Here is a 27,554-nt window from a genome sequence, read left to right as displayed (position 1 = left end):
CTGGAAAGGCTAAGGGACACAACTCTGAATAGCCAGTCCAAGTGCCTCAAACCTTGAGGCCACCTGTGCGTCCTGTCTGTGATGTGGAGGTAAAAAAATGTTAAGTGATTTAACAGATTCATGCCACAGAATAACACATTTGCTGAAGATTACGGATAAGAATTGGTCATCAGCGACCCACGCTTATGGAGTTGTGGTACACCCCAACTTAACAATTCGGGATGGTGATTTGGTGGATTTTCCAACAGTGTGAAAGGTTGGGCATGACATCAATCACTGGTTTGTCTGGTCTTGATCATTACAGGCTGCTGCGATATAGATGGAATGTTGTTGAATGCAGCGTTTGACAACAAACAAACAAACATCTCCTCACAGTATCTTGTAGATGGTAGTCTTTGCTCAACATCAGAATAATTATAACCACACAGGGAGGTTTCCAAGTGTTTATTATGGACCCATTGTTACACAAGAATCACTATATACAAAATAAATACTGTTAGAATTGTATATTATATACAAAGCATGTTAGTGCACCATTTCTCAAGTTCCACAGTAGCATATCTGTACACACTAAAGCTCAACCTCCCTCTCCATACACCCAAACGTATCTACATCATTATATTATCTGGCCATAGTTTCTTGGATATACCGTAAGGTCATTGTGAATTTAATAGTTGCTTGGAATCATATTTCTGTTGCATATCAAACCCTCATCATTCAGTGATTGTGTATGGATGGACATTAAAGATATTTTAATCTCCACACAACTGAAACTGTGATTTCTTGTGTATCGCGAAACAACACCCTTGGGATTGTCACTGCCATACATACAGGGAGAAAAGAGCACCTGTAGGTACATTTCAACAGATATCTATCTCAAAGATTTACTTGACATGCAATCCTGCATCCTTTTCTCATTCAAACTGAAGACAGATGCAAAAGTAATACAAAGTGCATCCAATGGGATGTAGAAAGTGTGAAAGCATGAATGAATGCTGCTATTTCAGTATTTGATAAATCATGTAAAAGATACAATACACCGTTGAATGATTCACAATCTTCTGGAGCAAGCATTGTAGATATGTTTCAATTGGGGAACTCAGTATCTATTTTTAATTAATGGCCTCTGAGCATGTGTAGTATTACATCCCTTGTTGTTGAGTCCTGTATTCATTTTTTCACATTTCCTTGCTTGGGACCCCCATTTCTTAACCTGAGACCCCTACTATTACATGCTGTTAAGTCCACTGTTCCCTTGACCACCAAATTATATAGCCCTGGTTAATCCCTGCGATCTGTCACCAAACTATCTGTTCATCCTTTTGTTCAACAGGCTCCAGGGCCCCGTTCCACAAAGCGATCTTAGCGCTAAGATGATCATAACTCCCATACTTTATCATAGGCTTACGACAGTCGTAGCGCTATGATCGCTCTGTGGAACGGGGCCCAGCTCATAAAAAGGAAATGTTATGATTGGTTCCCTGTAATGACAAAATGTGGACTGATCGCCTTCCAAATGTATTCCAATATGGTACCATGACAAACCTTGTGTTGCTCATAACAAAGAGGTTGACATCCATAAATTCTCTTCCTAACGACAAACCTTACTATCAAGATATAGACTGAGTCATAGCAATGCGTAATAGGACAGCTCAAGTATCTATACCATTTCTGTAAATAAGAACCCAAACAAAGTCTGCTTTTGTTCATTTAAAAGAAACTTTGGCCCACAGAGTGGCATCCTGTTGTCCTGCACTGTTGTGGAAAGTCAACCTGGCGGAACAGGACAACGAAGTGAGCCAGTTTGAGATTCAATGTGCCTCAGTTTTTCTGGGAGCTTAGGAACCACTCTTGTAGTCATCAGCTTCATCGTCTGTTACTATGACAACAGCTTGAGAACCTGGTCTGGTGTTCTGGGGACAATGCCCTGTGGTTCCTTGTACTCGTTGGAGGGGATGTAGATGGCGCTGTACATCTGCTTATATGCCTCACAGATCAGCTGCGCAGATTTCTGCTTCACACTCTCCCTGGCAACAGCAGAACATTTAATGAGGCACACAGCAAACATCAAACTTTTATCTTTATTTGGTGATTTTAATTTGAGTGAGTTTAACGCCACTTTTAACAGTATTCCAGTTATATCACAGCGTGTCAGCTTAATGTGGGAGGAAAGCCCGAAGTGATGCAGGTCTCAGACGTTTACCACTTTGGTGACACCCACGAGCACGGGTAGGGTGCTGACAAAACTAGAAACATAATCGGGGCGAACCGGGATTCGAACCCACAATCATAGGTGCCCAAGGGACCAAACTTTGCACAGCTGGGCCATGGTGATTTTAAACTGCTCATCACAAATATATTATCTCACAGACTGACTGACTGATGTAAAGCATGACTGACTGCATTATTACAATCAAAGATAAACATACTGCATCATGAATTTATTTTATTAATACTTCAGATAATTTCTAGTTCACAATTTGTGACTCCAGGTACTTTGAAAATATATCTTGTTATCAGATGTCCTATGTAAACACTCTAGCTAACAAGATTTGTCTAGAAACAAGGTCAATTCTAGACTTCATGTCACCATTGACCGACTTATATGACATCAGGCTTATCCTGCGACCTTCATTGTGACTGATTAGTCTGCTCTTATCAATGTTGACCCGTCTAGCAGGTGGGACTATCTATAGACCAAGTATGCCGAGTATCCATTGAGAAAGATGACAGACCACGCACTGTTGTCTAGTCTCTACTGGTCTGTCAGTATTGGGAAAAATAAAGTATATAGCTCACCTGACCAAGGGACTTGTTGATCTGTCAGTATGATGAACAATAAAGTACATAGCTCACCTAACCAAGGCACATGCTGGTCTGTCAGTATCGTGATCAATAAAGTATATAGCTCACTCTGACCAAGGAATTTGCTGATCTGTCAGTGTGATGATCAATAATGTATATAGCTCACCTGACCAAGGCACATGCTGGTCTGTTAGTATCGTGATCAATAAAGTATATAGCTCAACTGACCAAGGCATTTGCTGATCTGTCAGTGTGATGATCAATAATGTATATAGCTCACCTGACCAAGGCAATCACTGTTATGTAAGTGTGATGATCCAAAAAGTTATAGCTCACCTGACCAAGGCACTCAACAGTAGGCTACACTGGGGCAAGATCAGAGCATCAGGACTGGCAAGGTAACTGTCAAACTTGTTCTGGAATGGAAGAAATGAAACGTTTTACATAATATTTTGAACAAGTGAGTATGGTTATACACTTCTTCTAGCAGTTTCTAGTAATACCACAGTGGGGCACACCAGAAATTGGCTTCACACATGATACCCATTTAGAGAATTGAACCTGGACCTTTGGTGTGACAAGTGAATGCCTTAACCACCAGGCTACCCCACCTACCCACATAATATTTCTAAAAGGGAGGCTAAACATGATCAGTAACTGAAGACGTGTCACCACCGTCAGCTTTATGATGTTTGTTTGTTTCTTTGTTGTTTAACGCCACACTCAGCAATATTTCAGCTACATAACAGCGGTATGGAAATAATCAATCTGGACCAGACAATCCAATGATAGACATCATGAGCATTGATCCATGTGGGTGGGTGTAAGGTGTTTTCACTGATATTTAGAAAAAATTCAGGTTGTTACTGGTAAAAAATCCCAATTTAAAATGTTTTTCATTTCCTCAAAACATTAAGTAGTTTCTAAGATAAATTCTTGTATTAGTTATTGCATTTATATAAATAACTTTTATTGATAGCAAAAATAAATGCATTGTTTTCTAAAACATTTTACTTATCTCTGGTCGGCAGAATAAAAGTACACTGCTTTTCACCTTTTTTTCATTCAGCAGATTCACAAACCAAGTCTTAACAAGAATTTGCCACTGACGTGGCTATATCCCCCGCCCCTGTTGCAGAATTTATGACATAATTAAATCTAAACAATCCCTAACCTTTTTTAACCGAGGTGGAACTTGTCATGGAAATTGTAAAAAATGGAAGAGTTTGGAACCGAAGTCCATCTTGTTGCCATGTAAACGTAAAAAATAAAATTTTCTAAAATTTCTAAATAGCGAAGGGCACCAGTTCAGCATGTACCTTACACACCTGCAAAGTTTCATGAAAAAATATTGAACGGTTTATGAGTTATGCTCCGGAAACGAACCCTACCCTCACAGAACCTAAGTCCATCTTGTTGCCATGGAAACGTAAAAAATAAATATTTATGAAATTCCTAAATAGCAAAAGGCACCAGTTCAGCATGTACCTGACACACCTGCAAAGTTTGATAAAAACATATTGAAGGGTTTATGAGTTATGCTCAAGAAACGAAACGTGACGGACGGACGGAGCACGTTTCTATATCCCCCGCCAACAAAAGGTCTGACCTAAATATTAGGGCTGGAACGGGTATGTCAGGTACTCGGATCAGTTGGGTACTGAGTAGGACCCAGATACCCACAGGACTACCGGGACACGTGGTTAGTCACATGATATATAGTTTAATAACAAAATTTAACAAAAACTCTATGGTTGCACTAAGTCACTAATGTTCTCATTTCTTTCTGACAATGTACCCACTTCTTCTGACTTTTATATGTTTGAATAAAGATAAAACTTCATGCAGTAAACTTAAGCGGATGCATGACCAGATCATTTTATATAAGTACTTTTTGCCAGGGCTATGGTCAAACTTTCCCAATTGGACAGTTTGTACCTATCTCTTGAGACCTACAGCGGGTACTTGGGAAGGGTTGGGTAATATGGGGGCGGGTACCTGGGTAGTAAATTTGTACTCGTCCCAGCCCTACTAAATACACACTGGACCCATTTGCCACCACAGCTTCATTTTGAGACCTCTTTACATGACACAATGCTAAAAGAAGCCATACAATCAAAATACATTTATGTGTGAGGCAAAACTATAATGCTTAGTTGATGAGTTGGTTGGTTGGTTGGTTGGTTGATCTGTTGTTTTAAGCCACACTCAGCAATATTTGGCGGTCTGTAAATAATCGAGTCGGGACCAGACAATCCAGTGATGATATCACGAACATCGATCCATGCAATTGGGATCAGTGACATGCTTCAAACAAGACAGCGAGTCTGACCACCCGATCGCGTTAGTCGCCTCTTACAACAAGCATAGTTACCTTTTACGGCAAGCATGGGTTGCTGAAGACCTATTCTACCCCAGATCTTCACAGGTCGCTCAGTTCATGAGAGATATGGAGACAGTGATGAGGTGAGGTGAAGTAGGGTGTAACGTCTCATTCAAGATTATTAACTCATAACGATGTATGTGTGGCTACTTGTACTAACTGGCTGGTTTAATAGTGCTAGCCCACTGAGATACCATGCCGCAGTTTGAGATGGATACCCAACTCAGACACAGTATGCTGACTTAAGCCAACGAGTCCATGTATTATTCCCAACTGCCAAGCACTGGACAGGGCATCAAGTGACAATGGGATGGAGACATAATATAAGTCATAGCAGGATCACTTGGGGTACATGGGGTTTTATGTGTCACGCTTTAGGTTTTATACCTAACGAGGGAAGCATAAAACCCCATGTATCCCAAGTGACCCTGCTGCAATGAATTTATCTTACCGACATGTTTTAATGTGACATTGCAAAAGAATTAAAACAATTCAAAATTCATAGAAACCAGCTGTTTGATTCAGCTGAGGTTAGATTGTGCTGTCACGTGACTTTCATTGCCTCGGTGAAAGTGTGAAGCGTGACTTTTTCACCTGCTGAGAATTTATTTCCCTCCAAGGTGGGATACACAGTTTTTAATCAAGATCATAAGTTTAGAACAGCTCTTTCTCGATTTCGTTGTGGCTCACATGCTCTATTTATTGAAACAGGCAGATTTGAAGGTATTGCAAGAGATCACAGACTTTGTAGGATTTGTAAAACTGATTGTATTGAAGATGAATATCACTTGTTATGAGTCCAATGTATAAAGATTTAAGAGCAAAATATCTAAATAACTATTTCTACTGCAACCCAAACGGTAACAAATTTTGTAAATTAATGACTTGTGATTGTACAGAAACTTAGAAATTTATCAATGTTTGTTTATCATGCTATGAAACTAAGAAAATGTATGAATTTGTAACACGCCCGAGACAATGTACTATAGGCCTTTGGCCTCATAAGCACCATGAATAAAGACTGATTAATCAAGATCACGTGGACCAATCAGATCTCATCATTCTGACATGGAGGTATTGATAATGGACAATGAAGGATGGGGAGATGGGAAGCTCCTTACCATGGCGGACTTCACTGTCAGTGTATCCATGCCTTGCACCACTGAGAGAGGGCCCTGAGGAGAACAACGAAGGAACATAGGTCAGGGTGATGTGGAAAATAATTCTAATTGAAAAGTCTTTATTCAAAATCATTATCATAGGATTAACACATTTACAATGCAGCAAAACTAATCCATAGGCTTTTTATACGGCCAAACCGTGAACTGCTGTAGAACAATTATGAATCTGTCCTCCCACAGTTTAACGAGTCTGTTGGTCATTCTTTACTGAATTCTAACTCATGATATGTTAAAACTATGTCATATGTTTCAGAGACATCCTGTCGATATAACGCTTGTATACCAATGACTTCAATACACAGCTACAATATTGTACAATTTTATATCACAGTGCATTAGAACCTTGTTAACAGATACATTGTTACACAATGAAAGTGAAAAGTACTGAAAGAATAAATATGGCACATTTGTCCTTTACAGTTCAACCATAGATAACTTATTGCCTGCTTTGTCATTGATATATCGACTCAAATGTATCATGATATATATTGATATATTGATTAATAATAAAATAAATCATTCTTTAAGAATACTGACAAAAATAACCTATGTAGATCTGCAGTTGATCAATTTAATGGTAAATATAAACAAAGCTGATCCATTAACTGTTTCAGTTTGAATTTTCTGCCTTCTCCTTGAACATGGTAATTTTCATAACATAAATGTTTCTGTGGCAGTGAGTTATTACTTGTACTGATGGGCATGAATTTGTACTGTTACATTACAAATTTACCAATGCCTCAGTATCGTGATATACAATAACATCCCTACTTAGTAAATAGTGGATAGTTTCACTGGCTACTACAGACTAAGGGGTCATTACCTGGCTGGGCTGATGCTGTTGTACTGAGCTGTAGATGGGAGACAGCCCAACCCTGCCCAGAACAAAGGAGGCCTGCTCACTAATCAGCGTGTCCACATGGGCATCCACCTGCAACAAACCAACACAGCAGTGAGAAGACTCCACAACAAACCAACGCAGCAGTGAGAAGACTCACAACAAACCAACGCAGCAGTGAGAAGACTCCACAACAAACCAACGCAGCAGTGAGAAGACTCCACAACAAACCAACGCAGCAGTGAGAAGACTCCACAACAAACCAACGCAGCAGTGAGAAGACTCCACAACAAACCAACGCAGCAGTGAGAAGACTCCACAACAAACCAACGCAGCAGTGAGAAGACTTCACAACAAACCAACGCAGCAGTGAGAAGACTCCACAACAAACCAACGCAGCAGTGAGAAGACTCCACAACAAACCAACGCAGCAGTGAGAAGACTCCACAACAAACCAACGCAGCAGTGAGAAGACTCCACAACAAACCAACGCAGCAGTGAGAAGACTTCACAACAAACCAACGCAGCAGTGAGAAGACTTCACAACAAACCAACGCAGCAGTGAGAAGACTCCACAACAAACCAACGCAGCAGTGAGAAGACTCCACAACAAACCAACGCAGCAGTGAGAAGACTTCACAATAAACCAACGCAGCAGTGAGAAGACTCCACAACAAACCAACGCAGCAGTGAGAAGACTCCACAACAAACCAACGCAGCAGTGAGAAGACTCCACAACAAACCAACGCAGCAGTGAGAAGACTTCACAACAAACCAACGCAGCAGTGAGAAGACTCCACAACAAACCAACGCAGCAGTGAGAAGACTCCACAACAAACCAACGCAGCAATGAGAAGACTTCACAATAAACCAACGCAGCAGTGAGAAGACTCCACAATAACAAACGCAGCAGTGAGAAGACTCCACAACAAACCAACGCAGCAGTGAGAAGACTCCACAACAAACCAACGCAGCAGTGAGAAGACTTCACAATAAACCAACGCAGCAGTGAGAAGACTCCACAACAAACCAACGCAGCAGTGAGAAGACTCCACAACAAACCAACGCAGCAGTGAGAAGACTTCACAATAAACCAACGCAGCAGTGAGAAGACTCCACAACAAACCAACGCAGCAGTGAGAAGACTCCACAACAAACCAACACAGCAGTGAGAAGACTCCACAACAAACCAACGCAGCAGTGAGAAGACTCCACAACAAACCAACGCAGCAGTGAGAAGACTCCACAACAAACCAACGCAGCAGTGAGAAGACTCCACAACAAACCAACGCAGCAGTGAGAAGACTCCACAACAAACCAACGCAGCTGTGAGAAGACTCCACAACAAACCAATGCAGCAGTGAGAAGACTCCACAACAAACTAACGCAGTAGTGAGAAGACTCCACAACAAACCAACGCAGCAGTGAACCAAGGGGGGGTCAGTCCATGAGACATATAATCTCCACATCTCACATCCTACATACTTCTACTGATGTTAGGCCTGCAACTACTTCAAACCCACTCTACATTCTTTGTTCTTCTACAAGATTGTTTGTTTGTTGTTTAACGCCACACTCAGCAATATTCTAGCCATATGACAGCAATCTGTGAGTACATTAGTCGGGACAAGACAACCCAGTAATAGTTATTGATAGCAACGATCATCGCCATCATACAAAGACATCTTTCATCCAAGTCACTGAGTCTGATGACCTCTTACAAGCAGCACCAGATTCTGGGGACCTATTCTACCCTGGAACACCCACTGGTTCACAAACAGGACAAGTTCCTGGGGACCTATTCTACCCCAGAACGCCCACGGGTTCACAAGCAGGACAAGGTCCTGGGGACCTAGTCTACCCCTGAACATCCACGGGTTTACAAGCAGGACCAGATTCTGGGGACCTATTCTACCCCAGAACACCCACGAGTTCACAAGCAGGACAAGTTCCTGGGGACCTAGTCTACCCCGGAACATCCACGGGTTTACAAGCAGGACCAGATTCTGGGGACCTAGTCTACCCCGGAACACCCACTGGTTCACAAGCAGGACAAGTTCCTGGGGACCTATTCTACCCCGGAACACCCACAGGTTTACAAGCAGGCAAGTTCCTGGAGACCTAGTCTACCCTGGAACACCCACAGGTTTACAAGCAGGACAAGTTCCTGAGGACCTAGTCTACCCCAGAGCACCCACGGGTTTACAAGCAGGACAAGTTCCTGAGGACCTAGTCTACCCCAGAGCACCCACGGGTTTACAAGGTATTGTTACCTGAGCCTGCAGCATCTCCAGGCGGGTGTCTGTGAACTCGTAGAGAGCGAGGGTGGACTGCATCAGGTAGATACAGTTGATCATGTACGCAGCCATGTCCACCGTGTTGAGACGGCTGGCCGACACTGAACACATCTGTATCAGTGGGTCCACAACACAAGACAAAATCTGCAATTGCCAAATCGTCTGAATTAATCAACTTGGCAAATGCTTCCTTTTTTTAATGAGTGAGTGAGTGAGTGAGTGAGTGAGGTTTTACGCCGCTTTTAGCAATATTCCAGCAATATCACGGCGGGGGACATAAGAAATGGGCTTCACACATTGTACCCATGTCGGGAATCGAACCCGGGTCTTCGGCGTGACGAGCTAACGCTTTAACCACTAGACTACCCGACCGCCTCCTTTTTTTTTTTTTTTTTTTTAATGAAGTCTAACTCATAGATATAAGACTAACACTGACTGAAATGAAAATATTTGGATATTATTAATTTCGTAAATCATATAATTGGAAAGAGTCTATAGAATTTGTGGTTTGTAATATTGACAAAAATCTTTACCAAACTAACATAGACTTGCATATGACTTTTTGATAATGTTGTTTGATATCCTTTCAGGTGTATCTCTTAGGATGAACAATAAATCTGATTTGTTCTCAGGCAATGACTTTTAATCAACAGGTTCTGGTATCATCATATCTGTCACATAATTCAGAGGCATTTTACAGATGTAAACAAATAATTTAGAGTAATAACAAACAAAGAAACAGAACACTTTCAATCTGCAGCGTTTCAAAGATGCTTGTAATGGTCTGTTATGTTTGCAATATTGGGATTCCAAAGGAGATGTTTGGCGCCAAGTTGGCCCTGGAACCAAACTAATTCTGAACAAACTGACCTGTTTGAAGTCCTGCTTCTTGTCATCGATGGGAACAACCGAGGCATCATGACAGGCCAGGACATCGCGCAGCAGTTGCAGGGTTTGAGTCAAGGACGCCGTCGAGCCCAGGTCCGAGGGAGGTAACTCCACCTGGAGACCAGAGAAAGTCAATACTGTAGAACATGTCAAACATCCTACTGTAATTGAGTCCGCTAAAGCTGGTTAAATATCTTGTTATAACATGATTGAAACATTAAATTACATATTGGGAATTACCAGGTGACCTTGGGATATCCACTCTGCCCTGGGTGTACATGGCATACTTGGTATACGTTATGCCCTGGCATCTCCACGGGGAGAACATTGGAATACATGTACAGGGGTGTATCTAGACCTGATCAGAGGCTGATATTCGTCAGCAGCTAATGTCAGCAAAAAGAGTCATCATTGATTTGAATGCAATGTTAAATACAATAAGTATCAAAAGGGGAGACTACCGCGGACCATAAGGTACCTGATTCTGTTTTTGGACTGGTAAGGGGAGACAATCATGGGATGTTAGGTACCTGCTACTGTTCTGGGATTTGTGAGGGGGGGGGGGGGCAATCATGGGATGTTAGGTACCTACTGCTGTTCTGGGATTCGTAAGGGGGGGCAATCATGGGATGTTAGATACCTACTGCTGTTCTGGGATTCGTAAGGGGAGGCAATCATGGGATGTTAGTTACCTACCACTGTTCTGGGATTCGTAAGGGAAGGCAATCATGGGATGTTAGTTACCTATCACTGTTCTGGGATTCGTAAGGGAAGGCAATCATGGGATGTTAGATACCTATCACTGTTCTGGGATTCGTAAGGGGAGGCAATCATGGGATGTTAGTTACCTATCACTGTTCTGGGTTTCGTAAGGGGAGGCAATCATGGGATGTTAGTTACCTATCACTGTTCTGGGTTTCGTAAGGGAAGGCAATCATGGGATGTTAGGTACCCATCACTGTTCTGGGTTTCGTAAGGGGGGGCAATCATGGGATGTTAGGTACCCATCACTGTTCTGGGTTTCGTAAGGGGGGGCAATCATGGGATGTTAGGTACCCATCACTGTTCTGGGTTTCGTAAGGGGGGGCAATCATGGGATGTTAGGTACCCATCACTGTTCTGGGTTTCGTAAGGGGGGGCAATCATGGGATGTTAGGTACCCATCACTGTTCTGGGTTTCGTAAGGGAAGGCAATCATGGGATGTTAGGTACCTACTGCTGTTCTGGGATTCGTAAGGGAAGGCAATCATGGGATGTTAGTTACCTATCACTGTTCTGGGTTTCGTAAGGGAAGGCAATCATGGGATGTTAGATACCTATCACTGTTCTGGGTTTCGTAAGGGAAGGCAATCATGGGATGTTAGGTACCCATCACTGTTCTGGGTTTCGTAAGGGGGGGCAATCATGGGATGTTAGGTACCCATCACTGTTCTGGGTTTCGTAAGGGGAGGCAATCATGGGATGTTAGATACCTATCACTGTTCTGGGTTTCGTAAGGGAAGGCAATCATGGGATGTTAGGTACCCATCACTGTTCTGGGTTTCGTAAGGGAAGGCAATCATGGGATGTTAGGTACCCATCACTGTTCTGGGTTTCGTAAGGGGAGGCAATCATGGGATGTTAGATACCTATCACTGTTCTGGGTTTCGTAAGGGGGGGCAATCATGGGATGTTAGATACCTATCACTGTTCTGGGTTTCGTAAGGGGAGGCAATCATGGGATGTTAGGTACCCATCACTGTTCTGGGTTTCGTAAGGGAAGGCAATCATGGGATGTTAGTTACCTATCACTGTTCTGGGTTTCGTAAGGGAAGGCAATCATGGGATGTTAGATACCTATCACTGTTCTGGGTTTCGTAAGGGAAGGCAATCATGGGATGTTAGGTACCTACTGCTGTTCTGGGATTTGTGAGGGGGGGCAATCATGGGATGTTAGGTACCCATCACTGTTCTGGGTTTCGTAAGGGAAGGCAATCATGGGATGTTAGGTACCCATCACTGTTCTGGGTTTCGTAAGGGGGGGCAATCATGGGATGTTAGGTACCCATCACTGTTCTGGGTTTCGTAAGGGGGGGCAATCATGGGATGTTAGTTACCTATCACTGTTCTGGGTTTCGTAAGGGAAGGCAATCATGGGATGTTAGGTACCCATCACTGTTCTGGGTTTCGTAAGGGGGGGCAATCATGGGATGTTAGGTACCCATCACTGTTCTGGGTTTCGTAAGGGGGGGCAATCATGGGATGTTAGGTACCCATCACTGTTCTGGGTTTCGTAAGGGAAGGCAATCATGGGATGTTAGGTACCCATCACTGTTCTGGGTTTCGTAAGGGGGGGCAATCATGGGATGTTAGGTACCCATCACTGTTCTGGGTTTCGTAAGGGGGGGCAATCATGGGATGTTAGTTACCTATCACTGTTCTGGGTTTCGTAAGGGAAGGCAATCATGGGATGTTAGATACCTATCACTGTTCTGGGTTTCGTAAGGGAAGGCAATCATGGGATGTTAGGTACCTACTGCTGTTCTGGGATTTGTGAGGGGGGGCAATCATGGGATGTTAGGTACCCATCACTGTTCTGGGTTTCGTAAGGGAAGGCAATCATGGGATGTTAGGTACCCATCACTGTTCTGGGTTTCGTAAGGGGGGGCAATCATGGGATGTTAGGTACCCATCACTGTTCTGGGTTTCGTAAGGGGGGGCAATCATGGGATGTTAGTTACCTATCACTGTTCTGGGTTTCGTAAGGGAAGGCAATCATGGGATGTTAGGTACCCATCACTGTTCTGGGTTTCGTAAGGGGGGGCAATCATGGGATGTTAGGTACCCATCACTGTTCTGGGTTTCGTAAGGGGGGGCAATCATGGGATGTTAGATACCTATCACTGTTCTGGGTTTCGTAAGGGAAGGCAATCATGGGATGTTAGGTACCTATCACTGTTCTGGGTTTCGTAAGGGAAGGCAATCATGGGATGTTAGGTACCCATCACTGTTCTGGGTTTCGTAAGGGAAGGCAATCATTGGATGTTAGGTACCTACTGCTGTTCTGGGATTTGTGAGGGGGGGCAATCATGGGATGTTAGATACCTATCACTGTTCTGGGTTTCGTAAGGGGGGGCAATCATGGGATGTTAGATACCTATCACTGTTCTGGGTTTCGTAAGGGGAGGCAATCATGGGATGTTAGATACCTATCACTGTTCTGGGTTTCGTAAGGGGGGGCAATCATGGGATGTTAGATACCTATCACTGTTCTGGGTTTCGTAAGGGGAGGCAATCATGGGATGTTAGATACCTATCACTGTTCTGGGTTTCGTAAGGGGAGGCAATCATGGGATGTTAGATACCTATCACTGTTCTGGGTTTCGTAAGGGGGGGCAATCATGGGATGTTAGGTACCTATCACTGTTCTGGGTTTCGTAAGGGGGGGCAATCATGGGATGTTAGATACCTATCACTGTTCTGGGTTTCGTAAGGGGAGGCAATCATGGGATGTTAGATACCTATCACTGTTCTGGGTTTCGTAAGGGGGGGCAATCATGGGATGTTAGGTACCTATCACTGTTCTGGGTTTCGTAAGGGGGGGCAATCATGGGATGTTAGGTACCTATCACTGTTCTGGGTTTCGTAAGGGGAGGCAATCATGGGATGTTAGTTACCTATCACTGTTCTGGGTTTCGTAAGGGGGGGCAATCATGGGATGTTAGTTACCTATCACTGTTCTGGGTTTCGTAAGGGAAGGCAATCATGGGATGTTAGGTACCTATCACTGTTCTGGGTTTCGTAAGGGAAGGCAATCATGGGATGTTAGGTACCCATCACTGTTCTGGGTTTCGTAAGGGAAGGCAATCATTGGATGTTAGGTACCTACTGCTGTTCTGGGATTTGTGAGGGGGGGCAATCATGGGATGTTAGATACCTATCACTGTTCTGGGTTTCGTAAGGGGGGGCAATCATGGGATGTTAGATACCTATCACTGTTCTGGGTTTCGTAAGGGGAGGCAATCATGGGATGTTAGATACCTATCACTGTTCTGGGTTTCGTAAGGGAAGGCAATCATGGGATGTTAGGTACCTATCACTGTTCTGGGTTTCGTAAGGGGAGGCAATCATGGGATGTTAGGTACCTATCACTGTTCTGGGTTTCGTAAGGGAAGGCAATCATGGGATGTTAGGTACCCATCACTGTTCTGGGTTTCGTAAGGGGGGGCAATCATGGGATGTTAGGTACCCATCACTGTTCTGGGTTTCGTAAGGGGGGGCAATCATGGGATGTTAGGTACCCATCACTGTTCTGGGATTCGTAAGGGAAGGCAATCATGGGATGTTAGGTACCTACTGCTGTTCTGGGATTCGTAAGGGAAGGCAATCATGGGATGTTAGATACCTACTGCTGTTCTGGGATTCGTAAGGGAAGGCAATCATGGGATGTTAGGTACCTGCTACTGTTCTGGGATTTGTGAGGGGGGGGGGGGGCAATCATGGGATGTTAGGTACCTGCTACTGTTCTGGGATTTGTGAGGGGGGGGGGGGGGCAATCATGGGATGTTAGGTACCTACTGCTGTTCTGGGATTCGTAAGGGGGGGCAATCATGGGATGTTAGATACCTACTGCTGTTCTGGGATTCGTAAGGGGAGGCAATCATGGGATGTTAGTTACCTACTGCTGTTCTGGGATTCGTAAGGGAAGGCAATCATGGGATGTTAGATACCTATCACTGTTCTGGGTTTCGTAAGGGGGGGCAATCATGGGATGTTAGGTACCTACTGCTGTTCTGGGATTCGTAAGGGAAGGCAATCATGGGATGTTAGGTACCTACTGCTGTTCTGGGTTTCGTAAGGGAAGGCAATCATGGGATGTTAGATACCTACTGCTGTTCTGGGATTTGTAAGGGGAGGCAATCATGCGATGTTAGGTACCCATCACTGTTCTATGTTTCGTAAGGGAAGGCAATCATGGGATGTTAGATACCTACTGCTGTTCCAAAAGGGAGACAAACACAGGATGTAAGACACCTTGTCTGGCCTAGAAAGCTTGCAGGACAAGCACTGGTTACGGGGGACTTGTTTACCCATGGGTTCCAAGGGAACCTGTTACATTAATGTGATCACATGATACAACAGTAACTTCACCAAGTATAACACGTGCACATGGCGCTACCTTGTCCAGTAGTTTGTTGGCGTTACAGGTGAGACTGTTGAAGAACATTCTGTGACTGAGATCCTGGATGTCCATGATGGTCGACAGTAGCGCCGCCTCGCTCGTGATGATCTGCCTGTAACAGAAACACTGCCCTGAGGGGACCAGTCAGCCTAGACATGCATGCTGAGATACAGACATCCGATGATAAGTCTGTCACCATAAACAACACAACTTCTAACTTAATGCAAGTGACCACCCTGATATTAAAGAACATCCTACAAAATTAATAATCATGTAATATCATAGGCGTTGTAAACATTAAGTCCTTGGTCATTGACACCACTGGTTGAAAGCATGACAAACAATCAACATCATCCACATAGGCTTACAATAGTCATAGGGCTTCAGCTGTTGTGAAACTTCAGTCATACTTCAACTCAGACTTACATTACCTGTCGTGGCACCCACACTTTAACATAGGCTTACAAAAGATGTGACCTGTGAAGATCCGGGGTAGAATAGGTCTTCAGCAACCCATGACTGCCAAAAAAGTCAATAAAAGTCAACTATGCTTGTCGTAAGAGGCGACTAATGGGATCGGGTGGTCAGGCATGCTGACTTGGTTGATGCATGTTATCGATCCCAATTGTGTGGATTATTGCTCATGATGTCAATCACTGGATTATAAAGCTGGAATACTGAAGAGTGTAGCGTTAAATAACAAACAAACAAATACAATAGCTGTCGTGGCACCCATAGACTAACAATACCAATTGTGGCACCCATACTTAAAGATAGACTTACATTAGCGATCGTTGCACCCATACCTTAACGAAGACTAACAATACCTGTCGTGGCACCCATACTTAAAGATAGACTTACATTAGCGATCGTTGCATCCATACCTTAACGGAGACTAACAATACCTGTCGTGGCACCCATACTTAAAGAAAGACTTACATTAGCGATCGTTGCAACCATACCTTAACGGAGACTAACAATACTTCAATACTTAAAGACAGACTTACATTAGCGATCGTGGCACCCATACTTTAAGATAAACTAACAACATCTGCAGTGGCACCTTTACGTAATGATAGTGCAATACGACTAATATAAGTCTAAGAGGGATGCTTAGAACAAGGCCCTGGTCACACAAAGTGACCACCCAATCCTCATCATTTGGCTCTCATGACATTTTAGCATGGGTAGCGGGGAAGTGCCAGAACCCTATGGGGAGGATGGGGGAGTAATCACTACTGCCTACCCTATGGTGTAATGGTAGAACTTGAGCAGGTTGTCCAGCTTGTACAGGGTGACGGCATCTTGTTCCGACAGCAACACCTGCTCCACCCGCACCTGGAAACAAGAACTTCCTGTCAGCTCTACATCGCTCACTCATGGGACACACAGGCCTACCACTCTGCTGTGTTCTTTGATGCTTCAAGTTATACCCAAACAACATCGTGGACTCATGCAATGGGAGTGGGAGAGGTGAGGTCAAATAGGGTTTAACGTCGCTTCAAAGATACCGTATTCGACGTAATAAGCGCCCAGGTCTAATAAGCACCCAAGGCGATATTTGCTAATATATTGGCTAGTGAACAATCCCAGTTAGCACCCTTTCCGATTGATCAATGTATAAGACTTATTTTTTCATGTATAATATGCACTCGTTTGTTATATGCACCCTTAATTATGAGCAATTAAATTCTCGAAAATATATCTATTGTGTATAATACACACACATTCTTCTTTTATATCATTCTGGCTGTCAGCATAAACCACAAAATTTACAATCTTTCAACCTCGTTTTTAACACTCACCAAAATTATATTCTAATAAGAGCCCCCTATTTCTAATTTTGAGAGCGCCCTGTGCACTTATTATGTCGAATACTGTAATTTAACTTTGCTTCGAAGATTAGAGAGAGAGAGAGAGGCTCAGATGTTGCCATAGCCTCAATGCATAGTTTAGATCATCCAACAAATTACTCCACTCCTGATGTCAATCACTGGATTGTGTGGTCCAGATTCAATTGTTTACAGACCATCATCATATTGCTGGAATATTGCTGAGAGCTGCGTGAAACAACAAACAAACAAATAGGTCGACCGTAATAACACCTCTAGTGCACACCGATTCTGGGCTGATGCCGATTTATAGTGCTAGCCCACTGAGATACCATGCCGCAGTTTAACATGAATACCCCACTCAGACACAGTATACTGACTCCGAGCCGACAAGTCCTTGCCTTAGCCTCTTGATGCTGAGCGCCAGACAGGGTAACAACAAGTACCATCTTTTAACGTCTTTTGGTAAACCCCGAGTGGAAGAGAGCAAATTGGGTTTTATGTGGGTTTTAGCAATATTCCAGCAAGAACACCACTGGGGGACACAGGATATAGACTGCCCATTTTAACACTTTATGGTCCCAGACCAGGTAACTGACCCAACATTTCTCTTAGCCCATGTCAAAATAGCTGCAATGGAAATTCTAAAATAAACATTTCTAAAACTCCTTAATATCAAATGGCACTAGTTCAGTATGCGCTTTATATATAGACATGCAATGTTTGGCAAGGAAATATTTAACAGTTTATTTGTTATACTCCTTAAGTAAACCAATCCTATATTAAAACTTAAATCCAACTTGTTGCAATGGAAACGTAAAAAATAAAAATTTATAAAATTCCTAAATAGCAAAAGGCACCAGTTCAGTATGTGCCTAGTAGACATGCAAAGTTTTGTTAGAAAGTATTTAACAGTTTTTCAGTTATGCTCCGGAAACGAACACCACCATTATAGAACCTAAGTCCAACTTGTTGCCATGGAAACGTAAAACATAAAAAAATATAAAACTCCTAAATAGCAAAAGGCACCAGTTCAGTATGTGTCTGGTAAACATGCAAACTTTTGTAAGAAATTATAAAACGGTTTTTGAGTTACGCTCGGGAAACGAACAGCACCCTTATAGAACCTAAGTCCAACTTGTTGCCATGGAAATGTCAAAAATAAAAACTTTAAAAATTCCTAAATAGCAAAAGGCACCAGTTCAGCATGAGTCTGATAGACATGCAAAGTTTCGTAGAGAAATATTTAACGGTTTCTGAGTTATGCTCTGGAAACGATTTCGGGACGCACACACCCACACACGCACGCACGCACGCACACACGGACGGAACCCATTTCTATATCCCCCGCCAACTTCCTTAGGGCGGGGCATAATATATGTACGAGTCATCTCCTCTGGGAGACAACTGCCAATGGACAGGTACCTTGAATGGTCTGCAGATGCCCTCCGACACATGGCCCAGAATGTCTTCTATTAGGCTGCTGGGGGCTGAAAACACACACCATGGTCATATGAACATAAACAATAGTTTATCACATCTGATTTAAGCAAGGCTTTAAGTGAGTGAGTGGGTAACTGCCAGGTTTAATGCTGCTTTGAATAGTATTTCAGTTCAGTCACAGTGTGGCATTTCTAAGGGGAGGAAAGCCCAGAAGCATGTGAAACCAATGAGAAAGGTTATGGTGCTGACAAAACCAATCACAGGATCCTGGTTCACCTAAGGGATGCAACTTTGCTCACAAAAATTGCAGTGCCTTAAACAACTGCGTATGAACTGCATACAAATTAAATACAGTCATCAAGGTACATCATTCAATAGAACCGTACATATATCATTTTCAATTTATTATTCATGGACTGTTTCAGGTTTTGGTGTGACCTACTTTCACAATTTTTCATCAGTGTCTGCAGGTGCTCCTTCTCTGAAGCCGCGGCTTGGTGAAGCCATGCCAACATGTCGCCCACATAACGCAGAGGATCATGGGAATGTAACTCAATAGGTCGGGGTGTACCGCCAGGACCTGTAATATAATGTTAAACAATTTCACTGCAATTATTTACAAAGATGGCTAACTGATTGATAGAAAAATTGTACTGTAAAAAATGTTGGGTAACATTGCTCACGTTATCTGTAAGAGTCAAACATTGATCTTTAGAATTCCCATTGGATTACAGACGAGACACTTACCATGTTAACACATTGATCAGCTGATGATGTTATTTGCAGCAAAACTCCCAGAAATATCATAAGTAAAGTGATTGTGGTGGTATTGAGTTTGGTACTTATGTCAGTGGTCTTGATTTTGTTTTTGTTGTGACTTACCTCCTCTGGTAAGAGCATCAATAAAGCCTCTGACAACAGCACTTCGCCTGGCAGTGCCGAACTCATCCAGAGAATACCTGCAAAACACACCCACCTGACTGAGACATCCGCAACATACATTCAGGTGGCAGTGATTCACTCAGTCTATGTGTTTCATCAATCTACGTGTTTCATCAATCTGTTTCATCAATCTATGTGTTTCATCTGTCTAAGTGATTTATCAATCTATGTGTTTCATCAATCATTTGTTTCATCAATCTATGTGTTTCATCAATCAACGTTTCATCAATGTGTATATTTAAACTATGTGTTTCATCAATCTATGTGTTTCATCAGTCTAAGTGATTTATCAATCTATGTGTTTCATCAATCATTTTGTTTCATCAATCTATGTGTTTCATCAATCAACGTTTCATCAATGTGTATATTTAAACTATGTGTTTCATCAATCTATGTGTTTCATAGGTCTAAGTGATTTATCAATCTATGTGTTTCATCAATCATTTTGTTTCATCAATCTATGTGTTTCATCAATCAACGTTTCATCAATGTGTATATTTAAACAATGTGTTTCATCAATCTACGTGTTTCATCAATCTATGTGTTTCATCAGTCTCACTGATTTATCAATCTATGTGTTTCATCAGTCTAAGTGATTTATCAATCTATATGTGTTTCATCAATCTACATGTTTCATCAATCTATGTGTTTCACCAGTCTAAGTAATTTATCAATCTATGTGTTTCATCAAACTATGTGTTTCATCAATCTACATGTTTCATCAATCTATGTGTTTCACCAGTGTAAGTAATTTATCGATCTATGTGTTTCATCAATCTATGTGTTTCATCAATCTAACAGTCAGCAGATCCTGTCATGCAAAGCAAGCAGTGGCACCTTTGACCCTTGCCCCCATAGTGGAACTCACTTGAACAAGACAGGTCGGTCCTTGAGAGCACCCATGGCCTGGCACAGCACCGGCTGAATATCAGGAGAGTCGCCTGTCAGTGTCCGACATTCATCTGAAACGTGTCATTCAGTATTTACAAATCTAGGACGATTTTCATATAAAGGTAATCACTTCATCAGGTAAATCTTCACTCAGTTCTAGAAACAAGCCACTGCCTGTAAATCCTGACTTTGTGTTACCTGAGACTGTTGTCATGACGACTGTAAGACAAACACAGTGAGGAAGGGATCAATATTCCAGCAACATCACAGTGACTGGTACATGGAGTAATGATACAAGCATTTGTGATACAATGAAACCCAATAAGCCGGTTTGCACAATGTAATTAGCTCTTCCAAAAAGGTATTGGTTGCCGGGCCCTATTCTTCCCTGGAGAGCCGAAATATAAATGAAACCAATGTGGTTTGAGATGTGTAGGTCCTCACTTTGGGTCCATCGATACAGTCTCTCATAGGCCGATTCCTGGTGTAGAGCCATGGACTCCATGATCTCCAGCCTGGAATATACAAGGACAAACACTGTAACAATGAGTGAGTGAGTGAGTGAGTTGGGTTTAACCCGCTTTGAAACATTATTCCAGTTATATCACAGCGTGTCAGCTTAATGTGGGAGGAAAGCCCGAAATGATGCAGGTCTCAGACGTTTACCAGTTCGGTGAAACCCACGAGCATGGGTATGGTGCTGACAAACCTAGAAACATAATTGGGGCGAACCGGGATTCAAACCCACAATCATAGGTTTCTGGCGTGCCCAAGGGACACAACTCTGCACAGCAAATCGCGGTGCCTTAGACGACTGGGTCACCCATGCCTCCCCACTGTAACCAGGACCACACCTAGCTCAAGGCAGGTAGAGGTCACTGACATAAAGAAATGTGGCATGTTTTCTTTTGTTTGTTTGTTTGACAACGCATTTAGCAATATTCCAGCTATATGACAGCAGCACTGCTTGAAATTGGCCTATAGTCCTTGCCAAACTGCCCAATAGTTAAGGTATCCTAAGAACAAGTAGAAATTCGTCCTTTTTAGGGGTTTTGATATATGTTATCATTATAAAAAAAAGATCCAGTGGACTAAAACTAATTTCTACCGCTGCAGCGGTCTGTTAATTGAGTCTGGACCAGACAATCCAGTGATTGACATCATGCATTGCTCTATGCATTGGGTTCCAGCTATAAGACGTCCGTCTGTAAAATAATCGAGTTATTGATATCATGAGCATCGATCCACGCAATTGGGATCGATGACATGCATCAACCAAGTCAGCGAGTCTGACCACCCGATCCCGTTAGTCGCCTCTTATGACAAACATGGGCTGCTGAATTCTACCCTGGATCTTTGTAAATGTAATTCTGAACAGGGTTGAATGTCAAGTCCAACCTACAGTCTATGTGCACCTGCCAACACAGATGACATAGCTGTTGATAAAGTGTGAAAGACATAGGTGGCAGGGGCGGTTGGGTAGCCTTGTGGTTAAAGCGCTTCGCTCGTCACTCTGAAGACCCCGGTTCGATTCCCGACATGGGTGAAGCCCATTTCTGTTGTCCCCCGCCGTGATATTGCTGGAATATTGCTAATAGCGGCGTAAAACCATATTCACTCACTGACTCACATAAGTGGCAGAGACCTATGAGAAGAAAAAAGAAGTGCCCACGATGTCAAGATGGCTATATTACCCTGCTGTCTGCTGGTTTGTGCGGAGGAGAAACTTGCAGTCTGTATGGATTTGCTTGACTCGGGACAGAGCACTGAAGAAGTCCTGCATGAATAACACAGTACATGAGTGTGTGCTGACACACGATAACTCTGACAGACAAGCATGCCATCCTCAACATGACAATGTGTCTCATATCTTATATCCCATGTTTGTATATGTAGACAGAAATTAGTAAGTTCTTGTTAAAACAAGCCTTCTTGGACAATTCTAAAGTATAGTCATCTTTAGTTCGAAACAAATGAAGGTCTTACATCAGGCCATAGCATAGACTTAAAGAGTTTGAAGTCATATAGGTTTACTTTTAACTGATTTCTTTACTTGTTGGTCGATGTACCTACCCGATGTAAGTGGCCATCGCGGGTCCCCCGCAAGATCTTCACCTCCTCTGGCTTCAGCTGGAACTTGTTGAGGAAAGCGTCGGCCACCTGGGACTTCATCTGCACCTTCTGACTGGGAACAACAACGACAACAACACACAGTCATAGGCAGAACTCGGGCAAGTTACTACGTCAAACAGTGGATAACATGAATGGATTCACATATTGCACTCTTTGACACCAACAATGGGCTTCACATATTGCACTCTCTGACACCAACAATGGGCTTCACATATTGCACTCTCTGACACCAACAATGGGCTTCACATATTGCACTCTCTGACACCAACAATGGGCTTCACATATTGCACTCTCTGACACCAACAATGGGCTTCACATATGGAACTCTTTGACACCAACAATGGGCTTCACATATTGCACTCTTTGACACCAACAATGGGCTTTACATATGGAACTCTCTGACACCAACAATGGGCTTCACATATTGCACTCTCTGACACCAACAATGGGCTTCACATATGGATCTCTTTGATACCAACAATGGGTTTCACATATGGAACTCTTTGATACCAACAATGGGCTTCACATATTGCACTCTCTGACACCAACAATGGGCTTCACATATGGAACTCTTTGACACCAACAATGGGCTTCACATATGGAACTCTTTGATACCAACAATGGGCTTCACATATGGAACTCTTTGACACCAGCAATGGGCTTCACATATGGAACTCTTTGATACCTACAATGGGCTTCACATATGGATCTCTTTGATACCAACAATGGGCTTCACATATGGAACTCTTTGACACCAACAATCGGCTCCACATATGGAACTCTTTGACACCAACAATGGGCTCCACATATGGAACTCTTTGACACCAACAATGGGTTTCACATATGAAACTCTTTGACACCAACAATGGGCTTCACATATGGATCTCTTTGATACCAACAATGGGCTTCACATATGGAATTCTTTGACACCAACAATGGGTTTCACATATTGCACTCTTTGACACCAACAATGGGCGTCACATATGGAACTCTTTGACACCAACTTGATAAGGTTCAAGTGAGACAGCTTACCTCTCGGCCTGCAGGGTGGTGGTCTGGTTTATCAGGTCATGAGTCTGTTCCTTGGCAGCCTGGAATAACATAGAGGGTCAATACTGTGTTCCAAACATTACAAACTGGGCACAACTACTTTGATCAACAACTTCAGATGTCTTCACCTAATGCATACTGGGTAGATAAATGTCATACCAGCATCTTTCCTGTATGATTGGTAATTAACATCAGTATTCAGTGAAGAGATGACATGCCCTTAAACATGTCAACTGTTTCCCTGATTTTCGACGTAAATCTTGGGTGACAGTGCCTGCACCTGACACATTTATCTGTATTAGTATGTGTAGTAATGTCTTACAATGATTACATGAAATATTTAAAAACATTCCTTGGACATTTACCATATATCGCTGTGTATAAGGCGACCCCACGTATAAGACGACCCCCATGTACACGCCTTAAAAATCAACCCAAAATCCTATACTCCGTGTATAAGGCGACCGGGAATGAAACACATCACAAGTCTGACTGATATAGAAGATTTAACGTGCGCTTTCCGACTGTAGCGTATTTCGCACACGGACATCACAAGTGCGCACACAAACCTTATATATGCAATAAAAATATGTTTATCTTGCGTTGTTTTTACCGTGTCAGGTGGTTTGACAATCTGCATCGAGGCGAGGGTCATTTCAACTTTATTTGCAGAAATTATTAAACTTTATTCAAGGAAAAGAGACACAAATCATGTTTATGTATGGAAATAGTTATTGGAACAGTTATTTAGGACGAAATGCAAAGTTTTAGTGTCAAATGCTGGGTTGGCTATCGGACGCCGGTTGACATCGCCAGTGGAAAAAAATGTGAGATCTTCGACTCCGTGTATAAGACAACCCCCCTTCTTAGCCCCCTCATTTTAGGTACGAAAAACTCGCCTCATACACAGCGATATACGGTAACCACTGAATCATCATGTCATATAATATAATGTCCATAAGACATGAACCAACAGGGTAGTAGTTTGATCCTGAAACTAGCACTACCCACCTTGAGTCTGTTTGTCATGTCCTGGCAGCAGTCGTTCATACCTTTCACATCAGCGTACACACTGTCCAGTTGCTGCATAACGGCAACAAAACACATGCAATTGTTTCATAATGATGGAATTGCTCAAGGACTATGCTTACAAGAGGATATTCTGATGGTGGTAGGGGGCAGGAGTGACCTGGTTGTACAAAGCTAGCAACTTGCAGTGCATAAACCTTTGATCATGGGTTAAAATTTCAGATTCGGACCTGTAATGTTTCTAGGTTTGTCAGCACCAGGGCTTTACTTTGACCTTGAAAAATAGGGGTCCAAGGGAACCCAATAATTAATTTCAAGTGTCCCTCCAGGAACGATGAGGGTCCTGAAAAGTTATGAAGTGTAGTGACGAGTGTACTGCAAGCATGGTACGACTTGACAATAACTTTAATTACAGAACCTTTATAATTCTTATAAAGAATTGGGTACAATAAATATTGTTGTGTTTCTTCTTCATCCATTCCTCACATTTCTGCATCAAGTAAAACCTTGCAGCACCATACCTGTGCTCAAGTGTTTCACCAAAGTAGTAAATGTCTAGAACTGTAGGCTTTCCTTGCACATCGGGACTGTGTGGTTAAAGAGTTTGCCCTTCACACGGAAGACCCTTGTTGAAGTCCCCACATGGGCACAATGTGTGAAGCCCATTTCTGGGTTCCCCCGCCATGGTATTGCTGGAATATTGCTAAAAGCGGCATTAAACCATACTCACTCACTCACTCCCTGCACATCAAGCTGACAAGAACGACATGACTGAAATACTGTTTAAGAGGGGAAACCAAACACACTCACTCATGCTCTATAAGGTTACGTCTAAGCAGTGACAAAATACAGCTGATAATAAACAACCAACAAACAACTTTGTTCATGTTCTATATGTGTGAATGGTGCCCATGAATGTTGAATACAAATTTACCAATTGTTTGTGTCTAACAGCATTCATAGTAATGAGTAGTATTTCAGCTACAATGGTGGTATTCTACATGTACAACACACAAACAGGAAGGTTCTATATTTATGAATTTATATGTCTTATATCCTGCATATAGACTCCCTGATACAAACACCCATTTATTGTGACGTTCAGTAGGTTTACCTCTTTGACAACTTGAAACGCATCCAGAAACTCCTCATTTATAGCGAGACTTCTTTTTTCAATATCACTACGAAGATTTCTTCGTGTTCGTAGGCTGTTCTCTGAGAAAAATACTGACAAGGCCTTGAGAGCCTCCAACATATCCTGCAAAAATAACCATGACAACACAAATTAATATTTATACTGACTACTGCCTAGCAACCAGTTATTCCCCAAGATCAATTATTGCTAACATCCTGTTACAGCACACATTTGATCGTGACTTGTTTGACTTTTGTTCATTTCTAATACGGAACATGTCTGACCAGTCACCGTCAAGGCTCACGCGCACGGGATCACGTGAGCGCGAGAATTTCATGTTGACATAGAATCGTCAAACAAAAACAAATATGACTTTTAACGAGTCAAAGTATGTCATTTATGATATATGTATCCATTCTCTGTCAACTAAAGTTCGTTTCAAGGCGTCAATAGCGGTATTCTGACCGTGGTTGCTGTTAATAACGGTGAGTTGTGAGATCTTCCGATCGCTTCACACACGATTTCGCCGAAATTAATAAAAACAATATTATAAGGAATTTTGAATAAAATTAATAAAGTAAGTTACAAACATAAGTCCAGAAATACAAAGAACACTTTTTATAGACAGACAGTGTAATTACATAATTATTTTGCGTTGACATGGTATTTCCATGGTGTTTCGTGCTCACGGTAATGTCTTTCCATGGGGGAAAAAAACATCCAAACTCATAATTCGTGTATAATGCGCACCCCCTTCTACACAGCTGTGTTTTTTGGAAAAAAAGTGCGCACTATACTCAAGAAAATACGGTAGATGGGAGATTTATAAATCCTTAAATGATGAACCCAACCAGTTTGGAAAGATTTAATATACACCGGAGAAGCACCTTGCTATAACACAACTTTAGGAAAGACAAACTGCATGGTATCATGTCACATAAACAAAAAGCCAACATCTTCAATGCACATTTAGTTCTGTCACGTCTGTCAGTCATTTCTTCCCCAAAATATAATTAAGCTACTGAAGCACTTTTCAAGCATGCATACACTGAACACAGCAAACAAATCCACAGTAAATAGTGTTCTTTATAATTTGGGGAATATTTGTTTATGTCTATCGGCAGATGACACTTTGATAAATGTATTTTGTATTCATTATAATATGAAAGTTCCAGATAAATAAGAAAAATCTTATACCATCGTCTATAATGACCAATAACGGTAAAGGCTTAAACATTCACCGTAGTCATGACAGTTATATCAACTGTTAGTTTCTATTTACAAATTTACAGACCCTCATTTGATCGAAAACCGAACAGGAATCTGTGTCGTGAAACTTTAGCCTTGATCACTTGTCTCATCACACTACTTTGTAAGCAAAGATGTTTTACCTTGTCATTGTCAAGTCTGGATTCTAGTATTTTATTCAACTTGCGTGACAGCGGGTTATTGGCTTGAGTTGATGATGTTGACACGTCGGTGCTCTCCTTGTCAGCCATTTTGTTTGACTGTTCGGAGTTATCTGCCCTTGATTAACACGCCTTCT

At 42.3% G+C, this 27,554-nt stretch overlaps 1 protein-coding gene across 1 annotated transcript; it reads right to left on the bottom strand.

The window, feature by feature from the left end:
- Window positions 1-458: 458 nt before the first annotated feature.
- LOC139444889 (conserved oligomeric Golgi complex subunit 6-like) lies at window positions 459-27,512 on the bottom strand. Its single transcript, XM_071225893.1, has 19 exons — window positions 27,400-27,512; window positions 25,988-26,131; window positions 24,856-24,927; window positions 23,827-23,885; window positions 22,735-22,846; window positions 22,356-22,438; window positions 21,106-21,176; window positions 20,639-20,732; window positions 19,711-19,787; window positions 19,271-19,408; window positions 18,811-18,875; window positions 16,800-16,891; window positions 15,551-15,665; window positions 10,375-10,506; window positions 9,481-9,648; window positions 7,193-7,300; window positions 6,310-6,363; window positions 3,142-3,221; window positions 459-2,027 (listed from the first exon to the last, which is right to left on the bottom strand). The coding sequence occupies exons 1-19, from the start codon at window positions 27,505-27,507 to the stop codon at window positions 1,880-1,882; spliced, it is 1,920 nt and encodes a 639-aa protein (XP_071081994.1). The 5' UTR covers window positions 27,508-27,512; the 3' UTR covers window positions 459-1,879.
- Window positions 27,513-27,554: the final 42 nt, after the last annotated feature.

Source organism: Haliotis cracherodii, unplaced genomic scaffold (assembly GCF_022045235.1).
Source record: "Haliotis cracherodii isolate W230 unplaced genomic scaffold, xgHalCrac1.p SCAF_6, whole genome shotgun sequence".
Taxonomy (NCBI): Eukaryota; Metazoa; Mollusca; class Gastropoda; order Lepetellida; family Haliotidae; genus Haliotis; species Haliotis cracherodii.
This window is presented reverse-complemented; position numbering and strand designations above follow the sequence as displayed.

Coding starts and splice junctions, on each gene's coding strand:
- LOC139444889 (XM_071225893.1), bottom strand. CDS start 27,507: ATGGCTGACAAGGAGAGCACCGACGTGTCAACATCATCAACTCAAGCC. Junction 22,847..23,826: donor ACCACCCTGCAGGCCGAGAG/GTAAGCTGTCTC, acceptor TGTTGTTCCCAG/TCAGAAGGTGCAGATGAAGT. Junction 20,733..21,105: donor ACTGTATCGATGGACCCAAA/GTGAGGACCTAC, acceptor GACACGTTTCAG/ATGAATGTCGGACACTGACA.